Source organism: Bubalus bubalis, chromosome 9 (genome assembly GCF_019923935.1).
Source record: "Bubalus bubalis isolate 160015118507 breed Murrah chromosome 9, NDDB_SH_1, whole genome shotgun sequence".
Taxonomy (NCBI): Eukaryota; Metazoa; Chordata; class Mammalia; order Artiodactyla; family Bovidae; genus Bubalus; species Bubalus bubalis.
In genome coordinates, this window is record NC_059165.1 from 72,656,664 (window position 1) to 72,680,373 (window position 23,710).

Consider the following 23,710-nt stretch of genomic DNA (forward strand, 5'->3'; position numbering starts at 1 on the left):
ATCTGATCTGATGATTATTTGCAGTGGATTTTTTTAAAAAGATGTCCTTTATTGGGTTGAAGCATTGATATTAAAAAAGAAAAAAGCTTTTAGATGAATAATAATACGCAGTTAGAGAGCCAGTTATTTAAGTTAATGTTTAAGGAACTATGATAAATTATTATATTATTCCTATTGAAAAGTCACTAAAAAATTAGATTTATATATATATTTTTTCCTTTATAGGAAAAATACAAATTTTAATTAGTAGAAGAGTTCAGAAATCCAATTTTACTTCTGTTAGATAGATATCTTTTTCTTTTATATGACCAAAAGATAAATAGCATCTAGAAAACTTATACTTTAAAAAAATTATTTTTCCTTTTGCTGCTGCTGCTGCTAAGTTGCTTCAGTCGTGTCTGACTCTGTGCGACCCCATAGACGGAAGCCCACCAGGCTCCCCAGTCCCTGGGATTCTCCAGGTAAGAATACTGGAGTGGGTTGCCATTTTCTTCTCCAATGAATGCATGCATGCTAAGTCGCTTCAGTCATGTCCGACTCTGTGCGACCCTGTGGACAGCAGCCCACCAGGCTCCTTTGTCCATGGGATTCTCTAGGCAAGAATTCTGGAGTGGGTTGCCATTTCCTTCTCCAATTTTTTTTTTCCTTCTATTTCAGACAAAAGGATGCCACGGAGAAAGAAAAAAGTTAAAGAAGCCTCTGAAGCTCAGAACCTGGAGAAGAAAGATGTAGAAACTACCGGTTCTGTCAATGTGAAGAAGAAGCGTAGACTTGAGGATGCATACATTGTGATATCTGATAGTGATGGAGAGGTTAGTATTCTAAAGAGTAGAGCTCTAGGTCTCAAACTAGGCCTCCTTATCTGTGACTGGTTTGTTTGTGAGACTCAATTTTAATGACATCTTGCCAGACCATGCAGCTTTTACTCAGCTTCGTAAATGGAATTAAAAATTACTTAGAAGAAAGGAGTCATACAATTTGGCTGAGGATGGATCATAGCTCCTCAGTTTTATAATGTATTAACTGACGGTGATATTTTAAAACCATTTGAATAAATCAAATGGGAAAATTTTCATATGTCTAAAAAGTGAGAGAAAGACAGCTTTTTAAGTTTCTAGATATACTCTGTCCAGTGTGGTAGCAGCTAGCCACCTGTAGCTATTTAAATTTAAATTAATTAAAATTAAATAAAAGGAAAAATCAGTTCATCTCTTGGACTAGTCACATCTAGTGTCTGCTGTGTTAGCGCAAGTATAGAACATTTCCCTTCATTATAGAAAGCTTTGTTGGACAGAGCTGTAATAGATTTTAAATCTTTCCCTTGATCTGTGTTTCCGTTTTTTTATTGGAAATTTCTGCCTGTTTGTAGGTCACATCCAGTAAGGCAGTGAAGTAAGTCACTGTGTTTTCATCTAAGTTTACCTCTCACTCTTCTTTATCTTCTATCTCATTTGATGGTAGAACCACTCATTTGCCTCAGGTTATAAAGCTCAGAATTGTCTCTGACTCTTCCTTTTAAATTGAATTGTATTTGTGGCTGCCTTCTTTCACTTGTTTTCAAGGTTCATCCATATTTTAGCATATAACAGTACTTAATCCCTGTTACAAAATTTTTATGTATTTATTTTTGGCTGAGCTGGGTCTTTGTTGCTGCACATGGGCTTTCTCTAGTTGAGGTGAGTAGGGGCTACTTTATAGTTGTAGTGCAGGGCTTCTTATTGCTGTACCTTCTCTTGTTGCAGAGCACACAGGCTTTAGGGCGTGCAGGCTCAGTAGTTGTGGGCAGGGGATTAGTTGCCCTACTGCATATGAAATCTTCCCAGATCAAGGATTGAACCTGCGTCCCCTGTGATAGCAGGCAGATTCTCAACCTCTGGACTACCAGGGAAGTCCTCTTCATGCCTTTTTCCCCCTACAGTGACTGCACCATTTTACATTCCCATCAGCAATATACTGGGATTCCAGTTTCTCTACATTGTTGCTAACACTTGTTATTTTTAAATGTTTAATTTTTATATCACCCTAGTGGATGTGTAGTGGTTTCTCATTGTGGTTTTGACTTGCATTTCCCTAATGGCTAATGAACTTGTGCATCTTTTTTGTACTTATTAGCCATTTGTATAGCTTCTTTGAAGAGATGTCTGTTCAAGTTCTCTGTCCATTTATATCTTGCACTTTTTGTTGTTGAGTGGTTAAATTTTCTTTTTCTATTTTGCATATTAAACCTCTTATCAGATACTTTATTTGCAAATATATTCTTCCATTCTAAGAGATGTCTTTTCACTTTTTTGATAATGTTCTTTGATACACAACAGTTTTAAATATTGAAAAAGTCCAAGTTACCTTTTTTTTCTCCCTTTGGTTATTTAATGCTTTTGGTGTTATAGCTAAAGAATTATTACCAAATCTAAAGTCATGAAGTTGATCCCTAAGAGTTTTCTAATTTTAGCTCTTACAGTTTGGTCTTTGTTCCATTTTGAAATAATTTTTGTGTATGGTATGAGATGGCGTGTGTGTGTGTGTATGTGTAGTGGTAAAATATACATAACATAATTTAGGATTTTAACCATTTTTAGATTATATATATTCACATACATATTGTTGTTGAATGGTGAAAGTTGCTCAGTCGTGTCCAACTCTTTGCGACCCCGTTGACTCTACAGTCCATGGAATTCACCAGGCCAGAATACCAGAGTGGGTAGCCTGGGGATCTTCCGAACCCAGGTCTCCCACATTGCAAGCAGATTCTTTACCAACTGAGCTATCAGAGAAGCCCTAAACATGTTTCTGCCTGTTTTCAAACCGGGGACCTTTTGTGTATAAGGTGAATGTGATAACCGCTACACTACAGAAATGCCCGTTGAATTGTAGGGGTTCTTTATATATTGTGGACAGTTAGCCCCTTGTCAGATATATGATTTGCACATATTTTCTCCCATTCCATAGGTTGCCTTTGTACTCTGTTGATAGATTTTTTATGCAGAGTAGTTTTAAATTTAGTCCAGTTTATCTGGTTTTTGTATTACTGTGTGTGCTTTGGTGTCACATCCAAAAAGTCATGTGAAATCTTCCATGTCATGAAGCTTTTCCCCAATGTTTTCTTCTGTGTGTGCTCAATCATGTCCAACTCTTTGTGATTCCATGCATTATGGCTGCCAGGCTCTGTTGTCCATGGAACTTTTCAGGCAAGAATACTGGAGTGGGTTCCCATTTCCTTCCCCATGTTTTCTTCTAAGAGTTTTAAAATTTTAAGTGTTATATTTAGGTCTTTGATCGATTTTGCGTTATTAGCTTTCATGTATGGTATAAAATAGGGATCTGACTTCTTTTTTGCTTGTGCATATCCAGTTTTTCCAGCACCATTTGTTGGTATTTTAACTTTTAACCTAGGTATTTGTTTATATTTTATTTGGATTTCTTGTAGGTAGCACACGGTTTGAGGTTTCTAGTTTCATACAGTCTTGAGAATCTCTTTTTTAAATAGATGTGGTTAGATTATTTATATGTAATAAAGTTACTGAGGTACTTTAAAAGGTACCATCCAACTGATTGTTTTTGCATTGGTTCTTTGTTTTCTTCCCATTCTTGTTGATTTAATTTTATTTTTGCATTATATAGAAAATTGTTTTATTGAATAAATTAAATGTATAGAGAAAGATACACTCAAGTTATCTTGCTTCTCCATTATATACACCCTATTCCACATCCTTTACACCACTGATAACCAATTTCATTGATTTTTTTTTTTTTATTCTTAACAGCATTGCTTTAAAGCAAAAATAAGCCCATTCATGTTCTTTCTCTCTCTCTTTAAATATTTATTTATTTGGCAGTTCAGTTCAGTCGCTCAGTCGTGACTGACTCTTTGCGACCCCATGAATCGCAGCACACCAGGCCTCCCTGTCCATCACCAATTCCCAGAGTTCACTCAAACTCATGTCTGTTGAGCCGGTGATGCCATCCAGCCATCTCATCCTCTGTCGTCCCCTTCTCCTCCTGCCCCCAATCCCTCCCTGCATCAGGGTCTTTTCCAGTGAGTCAACTCTTCGCATGAGGTGGCCAAAGTACTGGAGTTTCAGCTTTAGCATCAGTCCTTCCAATGAACACCCAGGACTGATCTCCTTTAGAATGGACTGGTTGGATCTCCTTGCAGTCCAAGGGACTAAAGAGTCTTCTCCAGTACCACAGTTCAAATCAATTCTTTGGCGCTCAGCTTTCTTCACAGTCCAACTCTCACATCCATACCTGACCACTGGAAAAACCATAGCCTTGACTAGATGGGCCTTTGTTGGCAAAGTAATGTCTCTGCTTTTGAATATGCTCTCTAGGTTGGTCATAACTTTCCTTCCAAGGAGTAAGTGTCTTTTAATTTCATGGCTGCAGTCACCATCTGCAGTGATTTTGGAGCCCCCAAAAATAAAGTCTGACATTGTTTTCACTGTTTCCCCATCTATTTCCCATGAAGTGATGGGACCGGATGGCTTTAATCTTAGTTTTCTGAATGTTGTACTGCATCTTAGTTGTGGCACATGGGATTTTCGATCTTTGTTGTGACTTGAGGGATCTAGTTCCCTGACCAGGGATCAAACCCAGGCCCCCAGTACTGGGAGCACAGAGTCTTAGCCACTGGACTCCAGGGAAGTCCCCATTCATGTTTTCTTAATTCTGCTTCTTTTTATGTGAAATGTTGCTTATCTATTTGCATCTTGTTCTTTTCTCAGAACAGTGTATCTTGTAGCTTATTCCTTTCATTTTCTCATTGTTTTCTTGTATTTCTTTAGTGGCTCTTTCAGATTTTTACTTGAATCTGTTTTCCTTTGGAGACCCCCCCCCTTTTTTTAAAGGGAACCCTCTTGCATTGTTGGTGGGAATGTAAATGGATACAGCTACTATGGAGAACAGTGTGGAGCATTCCAGATCAGCGGCAGCATGCAGAGTCTTAGTTGAGGCATGCACCAGGGATCGAACCTGGGCCCCCTGCATTGGGAGCTCAGAGTCCTAGCTCCTGGACCACTGGGGAAGTCCCCGTTTTTCTTTTTTGAGATGGTTTTATCTATTTTCAGTTTTGGTTTTATCAAGTTTCAATTTATTTGTTCCTTTTCTTGTTGGTTTATGGTTTGAGTTTTCTGATTCTAGGCTTTTCTTAATCTGTAGATGATTCTTTAAAATTTGTTTGGGATGTGTTAATTTCCTTTTCTGGGTTGATGATTAGAGGAGAATATTCATAAACTTAAATGTTTTATTTACATTTTCTCTTTCTGTTTTATAGTTGCTTGGTTTGAAATTTCTTTTTTTATTCTTGTATTTACTGGACAAAAGCTTCCCTTTTGTCTTTTTAGTGTACTTCATTTCAGTTTTTTTATGGATGGTATTGTTGATATTAGAAGAGAGGTTGGCATGTTTATTTTTTTTCTTCAGGACCTGTCATTTTTTTCCTCCTTTCTTTTTCTTTTATGAAATCTGAGGGGGTACCATCTCTTCTTTGTGTATCTTCCTCTTTTCCATTGGTAGTACGTCTTTGAGGTTGCCACTTTTGTTCCTCTCACTTTCAAGCCCTTTAAAATGTAGCTGATTATGTGAAATACCACGTATTTGACCAATGTTTGGTCTTAGTGTCAGACATTCTAATTTTGAAGGTGGTTTTGTCTGTGTTCTTAAGTTTTTCATCTCTTTTTCTTATTTTTCATATGGTCTCTTAAGCCTTCTCTTTCTTTGTTCTGTTTATTCATAGACTTGCAATAGCATTGGGAACTCTGTTAGAATTTGCTGTTTCTCTGCTCACTGGTTATTTGAATTCTGTGGTATGTTTTGTCTCCTAATAATGTTGAAGGCATTGGTCATAGGTGGTGTTATTTCTGGTCCTTGTTGCATGCTAAGTTGCTTCAGTTGTGTCCAATTCTTTGTAACCCCATGGATTGTAGTCCATCAGGCTTCTCTGTCCATGGGATTTTCCAGGCAAGAATACTGGAGTGGGTTGCCATTTCCTCTTCCAGGGAATCTTCCTGACCCAGGGATGGAATCCAGGTCTCCTGCACCTCCTGCATTGGCAGGCAGGTTCTTTACCACTAGTGCCACCTGGGAAGCCCTGTTGGTTTTGTGTTTTTTTCTGGGAAGATATATGGAGAGAGTCAATTTAGGTAGGTGGCTCAGTGGTAAAGAATCCAGTGCAGGAGATGCAGGGTAGATTCCTGGGTTGGGAAGATCTCCTGAAGGAGGAAATGGCAACCCACTCTGGTATTGTTGCCTGGAAAATCTCATGGACAGAGGAGCCTGGCTGGCTACAGTCCACAGGGTCACAAAGAGTCAGACACAGCTAAGTGACTGAGCATGCACACACAATTACTGTTATCTTCTAGATCTTTCATTTTCGGCCATTCTGGATCACTTTCTTATAACCCAGTCTCATAGCGTTGAGTTTAATTTTTTGTTATATTAATTTTATTTCTTTTTCTATATTCTTTGATTTTTGACTCTGCTTTTGGCATATATTTTGGTATATCTTTTTTTAGAGTTTATATAAATGCTTTTCATAGTTCCTTTTTTTTTAAATTTAGCTTTCTGTAGTCTGGTTTGTCGGTTGTAAATAGTATCCTTTGACTTTCACTTATAGTGCATGCAATAGAAAATGAACTTATTTTACTTTCCATTTCTGATTTCTCTCATTTATTAGATGTGTCATTTCTGCATATAATATTTACACATTTTCTTCTATTCTTATCTCTACTTTTGTTTTAGTCTTAGTTCTAAAATTAAATATGTTAAATATTTACTATCAATTCTTTTGTTTTATTCTAATCATTTTTTAGTTGAATAGTGCTTGATTTTTACTAGATTTGTCAAGTAGGTCTTGTGACTATATTATTTCCTAAGTTGTTACGTTTTTGATACTGTTTTTCTATAGTCTTGATATCTGAAAGACTGCTTAATGGGATCCAACATCCTTGGTTTACAATTTTCTTTTTTCCCTTGAGTTTCTTTAAAATGCTGCCTTCTTGATTTTTGCTTTGTATGTTATGTTTGGTAAGTCTGATTTATTTTCCTTTTTTTGTAAAGTGACTAGTCCTTTTTGTTAGTCTGAATGCTAAGAATTTTTCTTCAAGGTGAGATAGGTATATTATGTGTATGTGTTAGGAAACTTATTGGTCAGAGTGAACTTTCAATATGTCAGTTCAGTTCAATTGCTCCATCATGTCTGACTCTTTGAAACCCCATGGACTGTAGCTTGCCAAGCTTCCTTTTCCATCACCAACTCCCAGAGCTTGCTCAAACTCATGTCCATTGAGTCGGTGATGCCATCGAACCATCTCATCCTCTGCCTTTTTTCCCTTGTAAATTTTATTTATTATAATCTTAATGTCAGTTTGTTTCATTGTTTGTTTTCTTCTTCAGAGATCCCAGTTATATATTTATGGGATCATCTTTGCCTGTATTCTTTTTTTTTTTTTTTCATTTTTAATGACATTTATTGTTTTTATCTTAATTTTACAAGCAATACCTGTTGATTGTGGACAGTTAGAAACATGTAAAAGCCTAAACTAAAAAATCACAACCACCCACAATCCCCACCCTGTAGAGATAACCACCATTAGCATTTTGATGCATTTTCTCCCCATCCCACCCCGCACACACTGTAATTGAAGTATAATTTACCCACAACACTATATTAGTTCCAGATGCACAAAATAGTGATTTGCATCCATTTTATCCAACCTATGGTACTTGTTTCCTCACAATAAATATTTTATGAAATGTTTTCATTTTTACCATTGGTATAGATTAAAAAAAGATACCTATATAATTGTTGTGAATTGCATTTCCATATACATACAAGCTCTTTGTGGTGTGTTTTTCTATGAAGTGTCTTAACATATTTTTTGCCTGTGGGAGGCTGCTTTGTGTTGATTTGTGAGAGCTCTTTATATATAAGGAAAATTAGCCCTTTATCTGATAAATATGTTACATACTTTTCCCTGATTGTTCTGTTGCTTTTTAAAGTACTGATTTAAAAGAAGTGAGTATGCACTGGGCTTAAACTTTATTACTGACTTTGAAACATTGAATCGTGCTTTCTCTGAACTTGGGTGCATACTTGCTGGTATTTTACAGATGGGTCGGTTTTTATATGAGCTTGAATATGACATAATTATATCTGTATATTACAGTTTTTTATTTTTATTGGTTCTGAATCTACATTTTTCTTTTTCTACCGTAAAGATCTTTTTCTGATGTTTTCTTTGAACATTTACAAAGAATGTTACAAAACATTGACAGAAACACTGATTCTTTAGAGGTTTAGTGGCCTCTGTTAGCTGTAGAGGAAGGTAGAGTACTACTTTTAATGCCAATCAACCTGATCATGTTTCTTGTTTTGCAACAGGAGCCAAAGGAGGAAAATGGATTGCAGAAAACGAAGGCAAAACAGTCAAATAGAGCAAAGTGTTTGGCTAAAAGAAAAATTGCACGTATGTTTTCATTTTTGTCTTGAGAATGGTTTGGAAGTTTCAAGTCATAGAATTGACACTAGTTTCTTCATTAAGAAGAGGTTTCTCTGAATAAGAATGTGTGTGGTTCTTGTTAATTCAAGATTCCATTAAAATTTTTGGGATCACAGTTACCTAGAGTGTATACAATTGATTATTAAAGGCAGCGTGTTGAAATTAAGAATGTGCCATTTCAGAGTTAGGCACACTTGGTTTTGAACCCTTGCTTCCACTTACTATGTGAACTTTAGGCAAGCCACTACAGCCTACTGCTGTTACCTCATCAATAAAATGAAGATAACACGTAGAAAATCACTTAGTGGCTCCAATAATGGTGTTACTGTTTTGATCACTAAAATTCTAAGTGTCTGCTCTACTCTCAGGACTTTATTCTGGTCATCAGATGTGTAAGGTTTTTTTTTCTCCCCTTTACAAAATACTTCTCCAACTCTTTGGACACTGGGTACCCTACAGTTTATGGAAATATGACACTGTCAGATCCCACAAGCTAAAGGCTTAGTTCTGTGTGAGTTCCCCTTCTTTTAGATGACAATTGCAAGTCCAGGTTGGTACCTGTGCTTCTGACCCACTGGCTATAAATCAGAGGTTCTTGTGACCCCTCTTTTGTGTTCAATTAATTTGCCAGAATGGCTCTCAGAATTTAGGGAAGCAGTTTACTTATTAGATGACTGGTTTATTATAAAGGATATAACTCAGTAACAGCCAGATTGACTTCCCTTGTGGCTCAGACTGTAAAGTGTCTGCCTACAATGCAGGTGACCCTGGTTCAATCCCTGGGTCGGGAAGATCCACTGGAGAAGGAAACGGCAACCCACTCCAGTATTCTTGCCTGGAGAATCCTATGGACTGAGGAGCCTGGTAGTCTACAATCCATGGGATCGCAAAGAGTTGGACATGACTGAGCAACTTCACTTTCACTTTTATTATAAAGGATGTAACTCAGTAACAGCCAGATTGAAGATATAGGGCAAGATATAGGAGACCTGGGACCTCCTTGACCTACCCAGGCATGTCACCTTCTCGGTCCCTGTATATGTTCACCAGCCTGGAGGCTCACCAAACATAGTTCAGGTATTTTATGAAGGCTTCATTATACAGGTATGATTGATTAAATCATTGTTCATTGGTGATTGGTCCAACTTCCAGACAGTTGCTCTTCCTTCCCTGGAGGTTGGGGATAAAAGTTCTAATAGTTGGAATAAAAGTTGGAATAAAAGTTCTAATCCTCTAGTAGCTTGGTTGGTTCCCCTGGCAACCAGCCCCCATCCTTAGGGGCTTTCCAAAAGTAAGTTCATTAATAGAATCTCTGGTGTGCCTAAAAGGGAATTGTTATTAATAACAAAAGATACCTTTATTGCTCTTTTCATTTAGGAAAGTCCAGTTGTTAGGAGCTGTTAGGAGTTGTTAGGAAATTCCAGGATTATTAGAAGCTCTGTGTCAGGTGCCAAGATTCAGTATATATTATTATAAATCACAATATCACAAAAATTATTTATTGGAAGTTTTTTCTCTTCTGACTTTGTTACTCAGTTGTGAAGTTATTTAATAATGACTGTATTTTTGCATTTTAATATCATGTGAGATGTTTACGTATTTCAGTGAACTTGTTAAAAAGTATGTTAACTAGCTGAGATTATTATAAAACATTGAAGATAAAGCAGAATTTTTTTCACTATTAATTTGAATTTAGGTGATTTAAAGTATAATTCTCAGCCTTATAAAATTAACCATAATTGTTGTTGTTGCTAAATTTGTGGTATATCTAGAGGTGGCTGTCACTGTGATCTCCACGAGGCAGCAGTGAGCAGTGGCGTGAAGTAAGATCTTAATTCCCTGCCCAGGAACTGAACCTGGGCAACGTGGATGAAAACCAGGAGTCCAGACCAGCAAAGGCTAGAGGCTATTTTTTTTTCCTGCATCTTTGTCCCCAGTGAAAGATGCATTTATCATGGAGACAAAGACTGTTTTTTTAAATCCAGGTATAAAGTTTATTATTAGAGACATAGCATAAGAAGAAGTGGGAGGAGCACACAGAGAAACAGTTTGTTTAGTTAAGATAGAAGCAAGGCAGAGATGCACCTGGAGAGAAGGGGTGTGGGTGTCCCCCATAGTGAGGAGCACAGAAAATAGGCTGTTAATTCATTTATATAGGACAGTTCTTCCTAGTCATCTTTAGCCAATTATCTAGTTTCTTTTTCCACACCTGACCTGTCCTAACCCTCCCTTGGGTGTGTACAGACCTTTCAGTTAAGATGGATCCCACCGAAAAGGCTTATGGAAGGGGGTGGCAAGGCTTACTTTGGTCTGGCATCCCCTGCCCTTTTGACCTCATGAAAGATTTTTGCGTATGCATAGTGTCTCCTTTGCCCTAAGGATGGGGGAGTGTGTGACCTCTTAATCTTTTAACAGGTTTTAGTCCCACTCTGTCCCTGCCCTAAAACTGCCCAATGTCCAGTTATTTACCCTGTTCTTGTTGGTTTTTATATTGAGGTATAGATCTTGAAATATAAATAGGAGTCCAGTCATAAATATGTAGTCCTGGAGCCCTTTTGTCTCTTACTTCAGGAAATGTAAACAGGGGCTGGTAATGAATGACCGGCCCTAGGAGATATGAACAGGAGGCCAGTTGTAGATAGCTGACCTGGGGCCCATCTATCTCCTGCCTCAACTATGATTGTGTATTAGTCACTCAGTTGTGTCTGACACTTTGTGATCCCATGGACTGTAGCCCACCAGGCTCCTCTGTCCATGGGATTCTCCAGGCAGGAACACTGGAGTGGATTGCGCCATGCCTTTCTCCAGGGGTCCAACGCAGGTCTCTTAAATCTGCCTTGACAGGTGAGTTCTTTACCACTGGTGTTACCTAGTAGCTCAGACAGTAAAGAAGCTTTATGTGTAGTAGGTTTTAAAGTTAGGTAGCGTCAGTCCTTCTGCTTTGTTCCTTTCCTTCAATATCGTGTTGACTATTCTAGATCTTTTGCCCTTTCCATATAAACTTTTATTTTTTCATTTTGAATGCCTTAATTTATATTAGTCAATAAAATATGTAAAGATTTAAGTGAGCAGACAATTCCCATCATCTTAATAAAGGCACTGTTTCCTTTGGAAAAGAAATTAGATTGAAATAGTTGTTATTACTTTTTATCTGAGCCTGGATAAAAGATTTATTTCTGACAAAGGAGTGAGAGAGGTCTCCACATACACAAAAAGGACTGTTACAAGGGAGACGGAAAATGCAGCTTTTTTCCTGAGATGATTTAGAGGGCAGAACTAGGACACAGACCACAGGGAAGATGATTTTGTTTTAAGAAAGAATTGTCTACTAGCTGAGCTGTCCAAAGATAGGGTGGGCCACCTGGCCAGGTAGGCAGAAAGCTGGCCTGGATGACTTTTAAGATTCTTTCCAGCTCCGATATTATATGAGGCTCTATTAAGTATAGAAGGGGAAAAAAAAAATAGACCACACTTTTTAAACAGAATATCACAATTCTGGGGGCAAAAGTTGCTGCTGATGGTTTTCCGTTGGCTGACAAATGAACATTGCCTATGGAATGTGGAAGAGACACATTCTTAGTAGTGAAAATTAGGTTTACTCGGGGCCAGACTGGAATCAGCTTCTTTGTACATGCAAAATCTTAAAAAAAAAAATTTCAACCATATACTTGGCGTATAGTGGGGGCTTTATAAATATTTATTGAACATTAAGAACTGGTAGCTCTATTTAAGATTATCCCCCATTTTAGAGAAGAAGAAACAGGCTGAGACCAATTAAGTGACTTTTGTAAGATTATCCAACCACTAAGTGGGTGAGTCTTTATTCAAACAAGGACTATTAATCATCATACTCAGGTTCAGTGAATGAAAGTAAGTATTTGATATGAGTTTATCTCAAGCTGACATGTATGTGTGTGTGGACCTGATGGAGGCAGAGCAGTGGTCAGTGCCTTTGTCTGAGACCACATTTCTCTTGGGAGACAAACTCCAGAGAGCATGTACCAGGATCAGCCAGCTCTCCAGATGACCATACCTTCTTCTGATGTAATCGCTCAACTTAATCCAAATCGTTTCATTGATGTCTTAGCAAAAGCAGTATTTTCATTTCAGTCCAATGTTTAGTTTGGTGGGTGGGGGTGTGGGGCATGGGATGCCCCAGGCTGCCAGGCTGCACTGGTTGGAGTAGGTGGTTTGCTTTTGTTGTTGTTTAGTTGTTCTGTTGTATCTGACTTTTTGCAACTCCATGGACTGTAGCCCGTCAGGCTCCTCTGTCCATGGATTACCCAGGCATGAGTACTGGAGTGGGTTGCCATTTCCTTCTCTCCATATAAACTTTAGAATGAGTTTTTTTGTATCTACAAAATTACTGGAATTTTTATATCGATTATATTGAATCTACAGATCAGGTTTGTAAAATTGTTATCTTGACATTATATAAGTCTTTCTATTCCATGACATGGAATACTTTTAGTTAGTTAATTTTTACTTGATTTTGTTAATCAGAGTTTTATAGCTTTCCTCATATAGATCTTGTACATTATTTTATTACCAATGTAAATGGTATTGTGTTTTAAATTTCAAATTCATGTGTGCATGAATTTGCACCCCCTCTTTGCAACCCCTGGACTATAGCCCACCAGGCTCCTCTGTCAATGGAATTTTCTAGGCAAGAATATTAGAATGGGTTGCCATTTCCTATTCCAGGGGATCTTTCTGACTCAGAGATTGAACCGGTGTCTATTGCATCTGCTGCAGTGGCAGATGTATTCTTTACCATTGCACCACCTGGAAACCATCAGATTTCAAATTACACTTGTTCATTTCTGGTATATGGAATGTGATTGACTACTATTCTTGTATATCATAACCTTGGTATAATTACTTCTAGGAATTTTGTTGCTTCTGTTGGATTTTCTACTTAGATGATAGTGTGATTTGTGAACAAAGAGAGTTTTACTTTTTCCCTTCCTTGTCTGTATGCCTTTTATTTCCTTTTCTTGTCTTATCGCATTAGCTGGTATGTCCAGTACAATGTTGAAAAGGAGTGATGAGAGGGCCATCGTAGCCTTTTTCCTATTTATAATGGGAACGCTTTGAGTTTTTTCCTTTTAGTATGATGTTAGCTATATGTTTTTCTTTATAGATTCAGTTCAGTTCAGTTCAGTCGCTCAGTCGTGTCCGACTCTTTGCGACCCCATGAATCGCAGCACGCCAGGCCTCCCTGTCCATCACCAACTCCTGGAGTTCACTGAGACTCACATCCGTCAAGTCAGTGATGCCATCCAGCCGTCTCATCCTCTGCCGTCCCCTTCTCCTCCTGCCCCCAATCCCTCCCAGCATCAGAGTCTTTTCCAATGAGTCAACTCTTCGCATGAGGTGGCCAAAGTACTGGAGTTGCAGCTTTAGCATCATTCCTTCCAAAGAAATCCCAGGGCTGATCTCCTTCAGAATGGACTGGTTGGATCTCCTTACAGTCTAAGGGACTCACAAGAGTCTTCTCCAACACCACAGTTCAAAAGCATCAATTCTTCGGCACTCAGCCTTCTTCACAGCCCAACTCTCACATCCATAAATGACCACTGGAAAAACCATAGCCTTGACTAGATGGACCTTTGTTGATGAAGTATTGTCTCTGCTTTTGAATATGCTATGTAGGTTGGTCATAACTTTCCTTCCAAAGAGTAAGCGTCTTTTAATTTCATGGCTGCAGTCACCATCTGCAGTGATTTTGGAGCCCCCCAAAATAAAGTCTGACACTGTTTCCACTGTTTCCCCATCTATTTCCCATGAAGTGATGGGACCAGATGCCATGATCTTCGTTTTCTGAATGTTGAGCTTTAAGCCAACTTTTTCACTCTCCACTTTCACCTTCATCAAGAGGCTTTTTAGTTCCTCTTCGCTTTCTGCCATAAGGTGGTGTCATCTGCATATCTGAGGTTATTGATATTTCTCCCGGCAATCTTGATTCCAGCTTGTGTTTCTTCCAGTCCAGCGTTTCTCATGATGTACTCTGCATATAACTTAAATAAGCAGGGTGACAATATACAGCCTTGACGTACTCCTTTTCCTATTTGGAACCAGTCTGTTGTTCCATGTCCAGTTCTAACTGTTGCTTCCTGACCTGCATACAGGTTTCTCAAGAGGCAGGTCATGTGGTCTGGTATTCCCATCTCTTTCAGAATTTTCCACAGTTTATTGTGATCCACACAGTCAAAGGCTTTGGCATAGTCAATAAAGCAGAAGTAGATGTTTTTCTGGAACTCTCTTGCTTTTTCCATGATCCAGCGGATGTTGGCAATTTGATCTCTGGTTCCTCTGCCTTTTCTAAAACCATTATTCTCCATCAAATTGAGAAAATTCTCTATTCCTAATTTATCGAGAGGTTTTATCATGGATGAGTGATTTTATCCACTGCCTTTTCTGAATCTATTGAATATGATCATGTGATTTTTCTTTTTCATTCTGTTTAAGCATTGCATTATGTTGATTAATTTTTGAATGTTGAACTAGCATGCACATCTGGGATAAATTCCATTTGGTCATGGTGTATAATTCTTTTTATGTATTGTTAGGTTCAATTTGCTAATATTTTGTTAAGTTTTGCATCTGTGTTCATGAGATATATTGGTCTGTACTTTTCTTGTAACATTTTTGTCTAGTTTTAGTGTTAGGGTTAATGTGGTCACATGGAATAACTTACGTGGTATTCCCTCTGCTTCTATCCTCTGAAAGAGATTGTAGAGAATTTGTATAATTTCTTCCTTAAATGTTTGGTAGAATTTATTAGTGAATCCACCTGGGCCTGTTGCTTTTTGTTGTGCAGGGTTAATTATGAATTCTATTTCTTTAATAGGTATAGTCAGACTTTTTTTTTTTAAAGTGAGTGTTGGCAGATTGTGTCTTTCAAGAAAATTGATCTGTTCCGTTGAGGTTATCAATTTGTGGACATAAAGTTGTTCATGCTGCTGCTGCTGCTAGGTCGCTTCAGTTGTGTCCGACTCTGTGTGACCCCAGAGACGGCAGCCCACCAGGCTCCCCTGTTCCTGGGATTCTCCAGGGAAGAACACTGGAGTGGGTTGCCATTTCCTTCTCCAATGCATGAAAGTGAAAAGTGGAAGTGAAGTTGCCCAGTTGTGTCCAACTCCTAGTGACCCCATGGACTGTAGCCTACTAGGCTCCTCCGTCCATGGGATTTGCCAGACAAGAGTACTGGAGTGGGTTGCCATTGCCTTCTCCGAAAGTTGTTCATAGTATTCCTTTATTATTCTTTTAATCTCCAAGAGGTCTGTAGTGATGTCCCCTCTTTCATTTCTGATACTAGAAATTTATGTCCTCTCTTTGTTTAGTCAGCCTAGCTAGTGGTTCATCAATTTTATTGATTAAAAAAAAAATACATCAGTTTTTGTTTTGGTTCATTTTCTCTATTCACTTCTCAATTTCCATTTCATTGATTTCTGCTGTAGTTTTTATTATTTTTTCTTCTGCTTACTTTGTATTTAATTTGCTCTCTCTCTCTCTTTTTTTTTTTTCTGGTTCCCTAAGGTTAGATGATTGATTTTAGATCTTTTTTCCCAGTGTATGCACTCAATGCTATAAATCCCCTCTAAGCATTGCTTTTGCTGCATCCCAGAAATTTTGATAAGTTGTGTTTTCATTTTCATTTGATTCAAAGTATTTTTATATTTCTCTTGAGATTTCTTTTTTGAGCCATGGGTTATTTAAAGTATGTTGCTTAATCTCCATTTATTTTGAGATTTTCCTGTTTTTTTCTAATTGTTTTCTAGTTTAATTTCATTGTGGTCTAAGAGCAGACATTGCATGATTTCTCTTGCTTTAAATTTGTTAAGGTACCATGCCTGGTACGTTGTCGGAGTGACAGAGTCCTGTTTGTGGGAGGAGGCGGAGGATGCAAAGCAAACCGGTGAATCTATAAAGAAACCAGCCTCATAGGAGAGGGAGGGGAGGAGCCCAACTGTGAGGTGTGTGGGCTCAAGAACCATGTCTGAGTGGGAGTACTTTAATCGGAAAAGTTATGAATTGGAAAACAGCTTCTGGTTAACTAGGTTCACTTAACTGAAGGGCTCTGGCTTCAAAGGGCTCTAAGATGTCCTGCAGAAATTGCTGGAGTCCTTACAGGAGAACCATTTCCAAGAAGAGCAGTTTCTTGTAGCAGATATGCCAAGACTTAGCACTGGGATGGACACTTGTGTCTTTCCTCTGAGGCATGGCAGTCTTCCCTTGGTTCAAACTGCAGATTACATTTAGCCCATGGTCGCTGACCCTTATATGATGGTGGGCAGGATAGCCTGTGCCAATGTCCTCAGTGACCTCTGTGTCATGTGGGGCACAGAATGTGACAAAATGCTGATGCTTCTTGGAATCAGTCATAAAATGACCAACAGGGAAAGGGATAAAGTAATGCCCCTAAATATACAGGGTTTTAAACATGCAGCAGAGGAGGTGGGAACGTCTATAATGGGTGGCCAAACAGAGCTAAACCCCTGAATTGCTAAACCCATGGGTTGTTGTGGATACAACTGTCTGCCACCCCAACGGATTTATCATGCCAGATAATGCAGTGCTGGGTGTGCTTGTGCTAACAAAACGTTTGGGGATGCAAGTGATCATGGCCATGCACCAGTGGCTGGACATTCCTGAGAAATGGAATAAAATCAAGCTAGTGATTCCCCAGGAGGATGTGGAGCTGGAGTACCAGGAGGCAATGATGAACATGGCCAGGCTCAACAGGACAGTGTCAGGACTCGTGTGTACATTCAATGCCCACGCGGCCACCAACATCACAGGCTTTGGGATTCTGGGCCACACACAGAACCTGGCCAAACAGCAGAGAAACAAGGTGTCCTTTGTGATTCATAACCTTCCTATCCTGGCCAAAATGGCAGCTGTGAGCAAGGCCTGTGGAAACATGTTTGGCCTTATGCATGGGACCTGTCCGGAGATGTCAAGAGGCCTCCTGATCTGTTTACTTTGTGAGCAAGTAGCTCAGTTCTGTGCAGAGATAAAGTCCCCCAAATACGGATAAGCTCTATACAGTCAGCAAAAACAAGACCAGGAGCTGACTGTGGCTCAGACCATGAATTCCTTATTGCCAAATTCAGACTTAAATTGAAGAAAGTAGGGAAAACCACTAGACCATTCAGGTATGACCTAAATCAAATCCCTTATGATTATACAGTGGAAGTGAGAAATAGATTTAAGGGCCTAGATCTGATAGATAGAGTGCCTGATGAACTATGGAATGAGGTTTGTGACATTGTACAGGAGACAGGGATCAAGACCATCCCCATGGAAAAGAAATGCAAAAAAGCAAATGGCTGTCTGGGGAGGCCTTACAAAGAGCTGTGAAAAGAAGAGAAGCGAAAAGCAAAGGAGAAAAGGAAAGATATAAACATCTGAATGCAGAGTTCCAAAGAATAGCAAGGAGAGATAAGAAAACCTTTTCAGCGATCAATGCAAAGAAATAGAGGAAAACAACAGAATGGGAAAGACTAGAGATCTCTTCAAGAAAATCAGAGATACCAAAGGAACATTTCATGCAAAGATGGGCTCGATAAAGGACAGAAATGGTAGGGACCTAACAGAAGCAGAGGATATTAAGAAGAGATGGCAAGAATACACAGAAGAACTGTACAAAAAAGATCTTCACGACCCAGATAATCACGATGGTGTGACCACTGACCTAGAGCCAGACGTCCTGGAATGTGAAGTCAAGTGGGCCTTAGAAAGCATCACTACGAACAAAGCTAGTGGAGGTGATAGAATTCCAGTTGAGCTATTTCAAATCCTGAAAGATGATGCTGTGAAAGTGCTACACTCAATATGCCAGCAAATTTGGAAAACTCAGCAGTGGCCACAGGACTGGAAAAGGTCAGTTTTCATTCCAATCCCAAACAAAGGCAATGCCAAAGAATGCTCAAACTACCACACAATTGCACTCATCTCACATGCTAGTAAAGTAATGCTCAAAATTCTCCAAGCCAGACTTCAGCAATATGTGAACCGTGAACTTCCAGATGTTCAAGCTGGATTTAGAAAAGGCAGAGGAACCAGAGATCAAATTGCCAACATCTGCTGGATCATGGAAAAAGCAAGAGAGTTCCAGAAAAACATCTACTTCGGCTTTATTGACTATGCCAAAGCCTTTGACTGTGTGGATCACAATAAACTGTGGAAAATTCTGAAAGAGAAGGGAATACCAGACCACCTGACCTGCCTCTTGAGAAACCTGTATGCAGGTCAGGAAGCAACAGTTAGAACTGGACATGGAACAACAGACTGGTTCCAAATCGGGAAAGGAGTACGTCAAGGCTGTATATTGTCACCCTGCTTATTTAAGTTATATGCAGAGTACATCATGAGAAACGCTGGACTGGAAGAAACACAAGCTGGAATCAAGATTGCCGGGAGAAATATCAATAACCTCAGATATGCAGATGACACCACCCTTATGGCAGAAAGCGAAGAGGAACTAAAAAGCCTCTTGATGAAGGTGAAAGTGGAGAGTGAAAAAGTTGGCTTAAAGCTCAACATTCAGAAAACGAAGATCATGGCATCTGGTCCCATCACTTCATGGGAAATAGATGGGGAAACAGTGGAAACAGTGTCAGACTTTATTTTGGGGGGCTCCAAAATCACTGCAGATGGTGACTGCAGCCATGAAATTAAAAGACGCTTACTCTTTGAAAGGAAAGTTATGACCAACCTAGATAGCATATTCAAAAGCAGAGACAATACTTCGTCAAGAAAGATCCGTCTAGTCAAGGCTATGGTTTTTCCAGTGGTCATTTATGGATGTGAGAGTTGGGCTGTGAAGAAGGCTGAGCGCTGAAGAATTGATGCTTTTGAACTGTGGTGTTGGAGAAGACTCTTGAGAGTCCCTTGGACTGCAAGGAGATCCAACCAGTCCATTCTGAAGATCAGCCCTGGGATTTCTTTGGAAGGAATGATGCTAAAGCTGCAACTCCAGTACTTTGGCCACCTCATGCGAAGAGTTGACTCATTGGAAAAGACTCTGATGCTGGGAGGGATTGGGGGCAGGAGGAGAAGGGGACGGCAGAGGATGAGACGGCTGGATGGCATCACTGACTTGATGGATGTGAGTCTGAGTGAACTCCGGGAGTTGGTGATGGACAGGGAGGCCTGGCATGCTGCGATTCATGGGGTCGCAAGGAGTCTGACACGACTCAGTGACTGATCTGATCTGAAATATGGTGAAGGCCAACAGGTATGCATTATTGAAATTATGGAGAAGGGTAACCACACAGCCAGGATCATAGACAAGCCCCAGATCATTGAAGTTGCATTGCAGTTGCCCACCCAGAATGTGAACCCCACACCCGGTGCCACCTCTTAATCTAGGCTGAAGCAGCTATGTGGTTTTGTTTTAAATAGCTATTTCTTTTATTGTCATTTCAATTAACGACTATGAACAAAGAAAGAATAAGAAAAATAAAAGTTTTTATTTTGTCTTCAATTATTCCTTCTTTGGTATTCTTCCTTTGTTAATGTAGATCTGAGTTTCTGACCTAGATAATATTCCTTCTGTCTAAAGAACATCTTTCAACAATATTTTACTCTACTTTCCTATTGCTTGAATGGTTTCTGAGAAGTCGGATGTAACTCTTATCTTTGGTGCTGTATAGGTAAGATGTTTTTTCCCTATGGCTTTTTTCAGCGCTTTATCTTAGATTTTCAGCAGTTTGAAAACTATATGCCTTGGTATAGTTTTGGGGGTGCATTTTTGCTGGTTGTTTTTTTTTTTTTAATTGAAGGATAATTGCTTTACAGTGTTGTGCTGGTCTCTACCGTACATCAACATGAATCAGTCATATTTTTATGACTTGATAAAAAGTCTTGAGTCTCTCCCTACCATTCCACCCCTATAGGTTATCACAGAGTGCTAGGCTGGGCTCCCTGTGTTATACAGCTGCTTCCTGCTAGTACCTATTTTACACTTGATAGTGTATAAAGGGGTAGGATACCCACTCCTGTATTCATGGGCTTCCCTGGTGGCTCACACGGTAAAGAATCTGCCTGCAATGCGTGAGGCCAGGGTTCCATCCCTGGGTTGGGAAGATCCCTTGGAGGAGGGCATGGCAACCCACTCGAGTATTCTCACCTGGAGAATCCCCATGGACAGAGGAGCTGGGCAGTCTATAGTCCATGGGGTTGCAAAGAGTTGGACAGGACTGTGGGAATAAGCATAGTGTATATATGTCAGTGATACTTTCTCAATTTGTCCAACTCTCTCCGTCCCCCTCTGTGTCTACCAGACCATTCTCTGTGTCTACCAGACCATTCTCTGTGTCTGCATAGAGAATAAATAAAAAGGTTCATCAGTACTGTTTTTTAGATTCCTTATGCATGTGTTAATATACAGTATTAGTTTTTCTCTTTCTGACTTACTTCACTCTGTGTAACACACTCTAGGTTCGTCCACCTCACTACACCTGACTCAAATTCATTACTTTTTATGGCTGAGTATTATGCCATTGTATATATGTGCCACAACTTGTTTATCCATTCATCTGTTGATGGACATCTAGGTTGCTTCCCTGTCCTGGCTATTGTCAGTAGTGCTGCAGTGAAGACTGGGGTGCTTGTGTCTTTTTGAATTGTGGTTTTCTCAGAGTATTTGCCCAGTAGTGGGATCGCTGGGTCATATAGTAGTTTTATTACTAGTTTGTTAAGGAATCTTCATACTGTTCTCCATAGTGGCTGTATCAATTTACATTCCCACCAAGAGGGCAGTAGGGTTCCCTTTTGTCCACATCCTCTCCAGCATTTATTGTTTGTAGTTTTTTTGTTGATGGTCATTCTGACTGGTATGAAGTGATACCTTGTTGTAATTTTGATTTGCATTTCTCTAAGTGATGTTGAGCAATTTTTTCATGTGTTTATTAGCTATCTGTATGTCTTCTTTGAAGAAATACCTGTTTCTGCTGCTCATTTTTTGATTGGGCTGTTCATTTTTTGATATTGAGCTGTATGAGTTGCATATATATTTTGGAGATTAATCCTTTGTCAGTTGCTTCATTTGCAGTTCTTTTCTCCCATTCTGAGGGTTGTCTTTTAAAATTGTTTAATCTTTCCTTTCTTGTGCAAAAGCTTTTAATTTTAATTAGGTCTCATTGGTTATTTTTGTTTTTATTTCCATTATTCTAGGAGGTAAGTCAAATAGGATCTTGCTATAATTTGTGTTGAAGACTATACTGCCTGTGTTTTCCTCTGAGAACTTTATAGTTTCTGGCCTTACATTTAAATCTTTGATCCATTTTGAGTTTATTTTGTGTATGATATTAGGAAGTGTTCTAGGTTTTTGTTTTTTTTTTTTCATTCTTTTACATGTAGCTGTCCAGTTTTCCCAGCACCACTTATTGAAGAGGCTGTCTTTTCTCCATTGTATATATTCCTGCCTCCTTTGTCAAAGATAAGGTGCCCATAGGTGTGTGGGTTTATCTCTGGGCTTTTTATCTTGTTCCATTGGTCTATATTTCTGCTTTTGTGCCAATAGCATACTGTATTGATGACTGTAGCTTTGTAGTATAGTCTGAAGGCAGGAAAGTTGATTTCTCCAGGTATGTTTTTCTCAAGACTGCTTTGGCTGTTTGGGGTCTTTTGTGTTTCCATACAGATTGTGAAATTTTCTGTTCTAGTTCTGTGAAAAATGTCATTGGTAGTTGGATAGGGATTTCATTGAATCTGTAGATTGCTTTGGGTAGTGTTATCATAATATTAATTCTTCCAATCCAAGAACATGTTATATCTCTCCATTTGTTTGTGTCATCTTTGATTTCTTTCATCATGTCTTATAGTTTTATGCATAGAGGTCTTTTGTCTCTTTAGGTAGGTTTACTCTTAGGTATTTTATTCTTTTTGTTGCGATAGTTAATGGAATTGTTTAATTTCTCTTTCTTATTTTTTATTGTTAGTGTATAGGAATGCAAGGGATTTCTGTGTGTTTGATATCCTGTGACTTTACTATATTCATTGATTAGCTCTAGTAATTTTCTGGTGGCATCTTTAGGGTTTTCTATGTATAATATCATGTCATCTGCAAATAGTGAGAGTTTTACTTTTACTTCTCCAATCTAGATGTTTTTTATTTCTTTTTCTGATTGCTGTTACTGGGACTTCCAAACCTATATTGAATAATAATGGTGAGAGTGATTACCCTTGTCTTGTTCCTGATTTTAGTGAAAATACTTTTAGTTTTTAAACAGTGAGAATGTTTTCTGTGGATTTGTTGTATATGGCCTTTATTATGTTTAGGTAGGTTCCTTCTGTGCCTACTTTCTGGAGAGTTTTTAATTATAAATGAGTGTTGAATTTTGTCAAAAGCTTTCTCTGCATCTATTGAGATGATGGTATGCTTTTTATCTTTCAGTTTGTTAATATGGTATATCACATTGACTTGTGTATATTGGAGAAGCCCCGGGATAAACCCCACTTGATCATGGTGTATGATCCTTTTACTATGTTGTTGGGTTCTGTTTGCTAAAATTTTGTTTTGAATTTTTTCATCTGTGTTCATCAGTGATATTGGCCTGTAATTGTCTTTTTTTGTAATGTCTTCATCTGGTTTTGGTATCAGGGTGATGGTGGCCTTATAGAATGACTTTGGGAGTTTCTCTTCCTCTGCAGTGTTCTGGAAGAATTTGAGGAGGATAGATGTTAACTCTTCTCTAAATGTTCAGTAGAATTCACCTGTGAAGCCATCTGGTCCAGTCCTGGGCTTTTGTTTGTTGGAAGATTTTTGATTGTAGTTTTGATTTCAGTGCCTGTGACTGGTCTGTTCATATTTCCTGTTTCTTCCTGGTTCAGTCTTGGAAGGTTATACTTTTCTACGAATTTGTTCATTTCTTCCAGATTGTCCATTTTATTGACATACAATTGCTCCAAAGTCCACAGTCTCAGGCTGATAGCAGGTATTTAATATGCTGCACCTGTAGCTGCAAGAGTGCCTTCCCTTCCTCTTTGTTCACATAGTCCCTGGAGCTTAGCTTTGGTTTTGGTCCCACCTCTGTTGAAGCTTCAATACTTTGGCCACCTGATGAGAAGAACCAATCCATTGGAAAAGACCCTGGTGCTGGGAAAGATTGAAGGCAAAAGGAGAAGGGGCAACAGAGTATGAGATGGTTAGATAACATCACTGACTCAATGGACATGAATTTGAGCAAACTCCAGGATATAGT

At 38.8% G+C, this 23,710-nt stretch overlaps 1 protein-coding gene and 1 pseudogene across 9 annotated transcripts in view; both read left to right on the forward strand.

The window, feature by feature from the left end:
* UIMC1 (ubiquitin interaction motif containing 1) overlaps positions 1-23,710 on the forward strand; it is a 139,130-nt gene that overhangs the window by 26,456 nt on the left and 88,964 nt on the right. For 7 of the 9 annotated variants that reach the window (XM_006076329.3, XM_006076325.3, XM_025292967.2 and 4 more), the window contains exons 2-3: positions 658-812; positions 8,378-8,462. In XM_006076329.3, the coding sequence (XP_006076391.2) occupies positions 666-812; positions 8,378-8,462 (232 nt within the window). In that variant the 5' untranslated portion in view covers positions 658-665. Of the gene's footprint in view, positions 1-657; positions 813-8,377; positions 8,463-23,710 lie in introns of those variants that run through there. The other 2 variants (XM_025292966.2, XM_006076330.3) reach the window with 1 other exon arrangement.
* On the forward strand, positions 15,644-20,604 carry LOC102409818 (annotated as a pseudogene).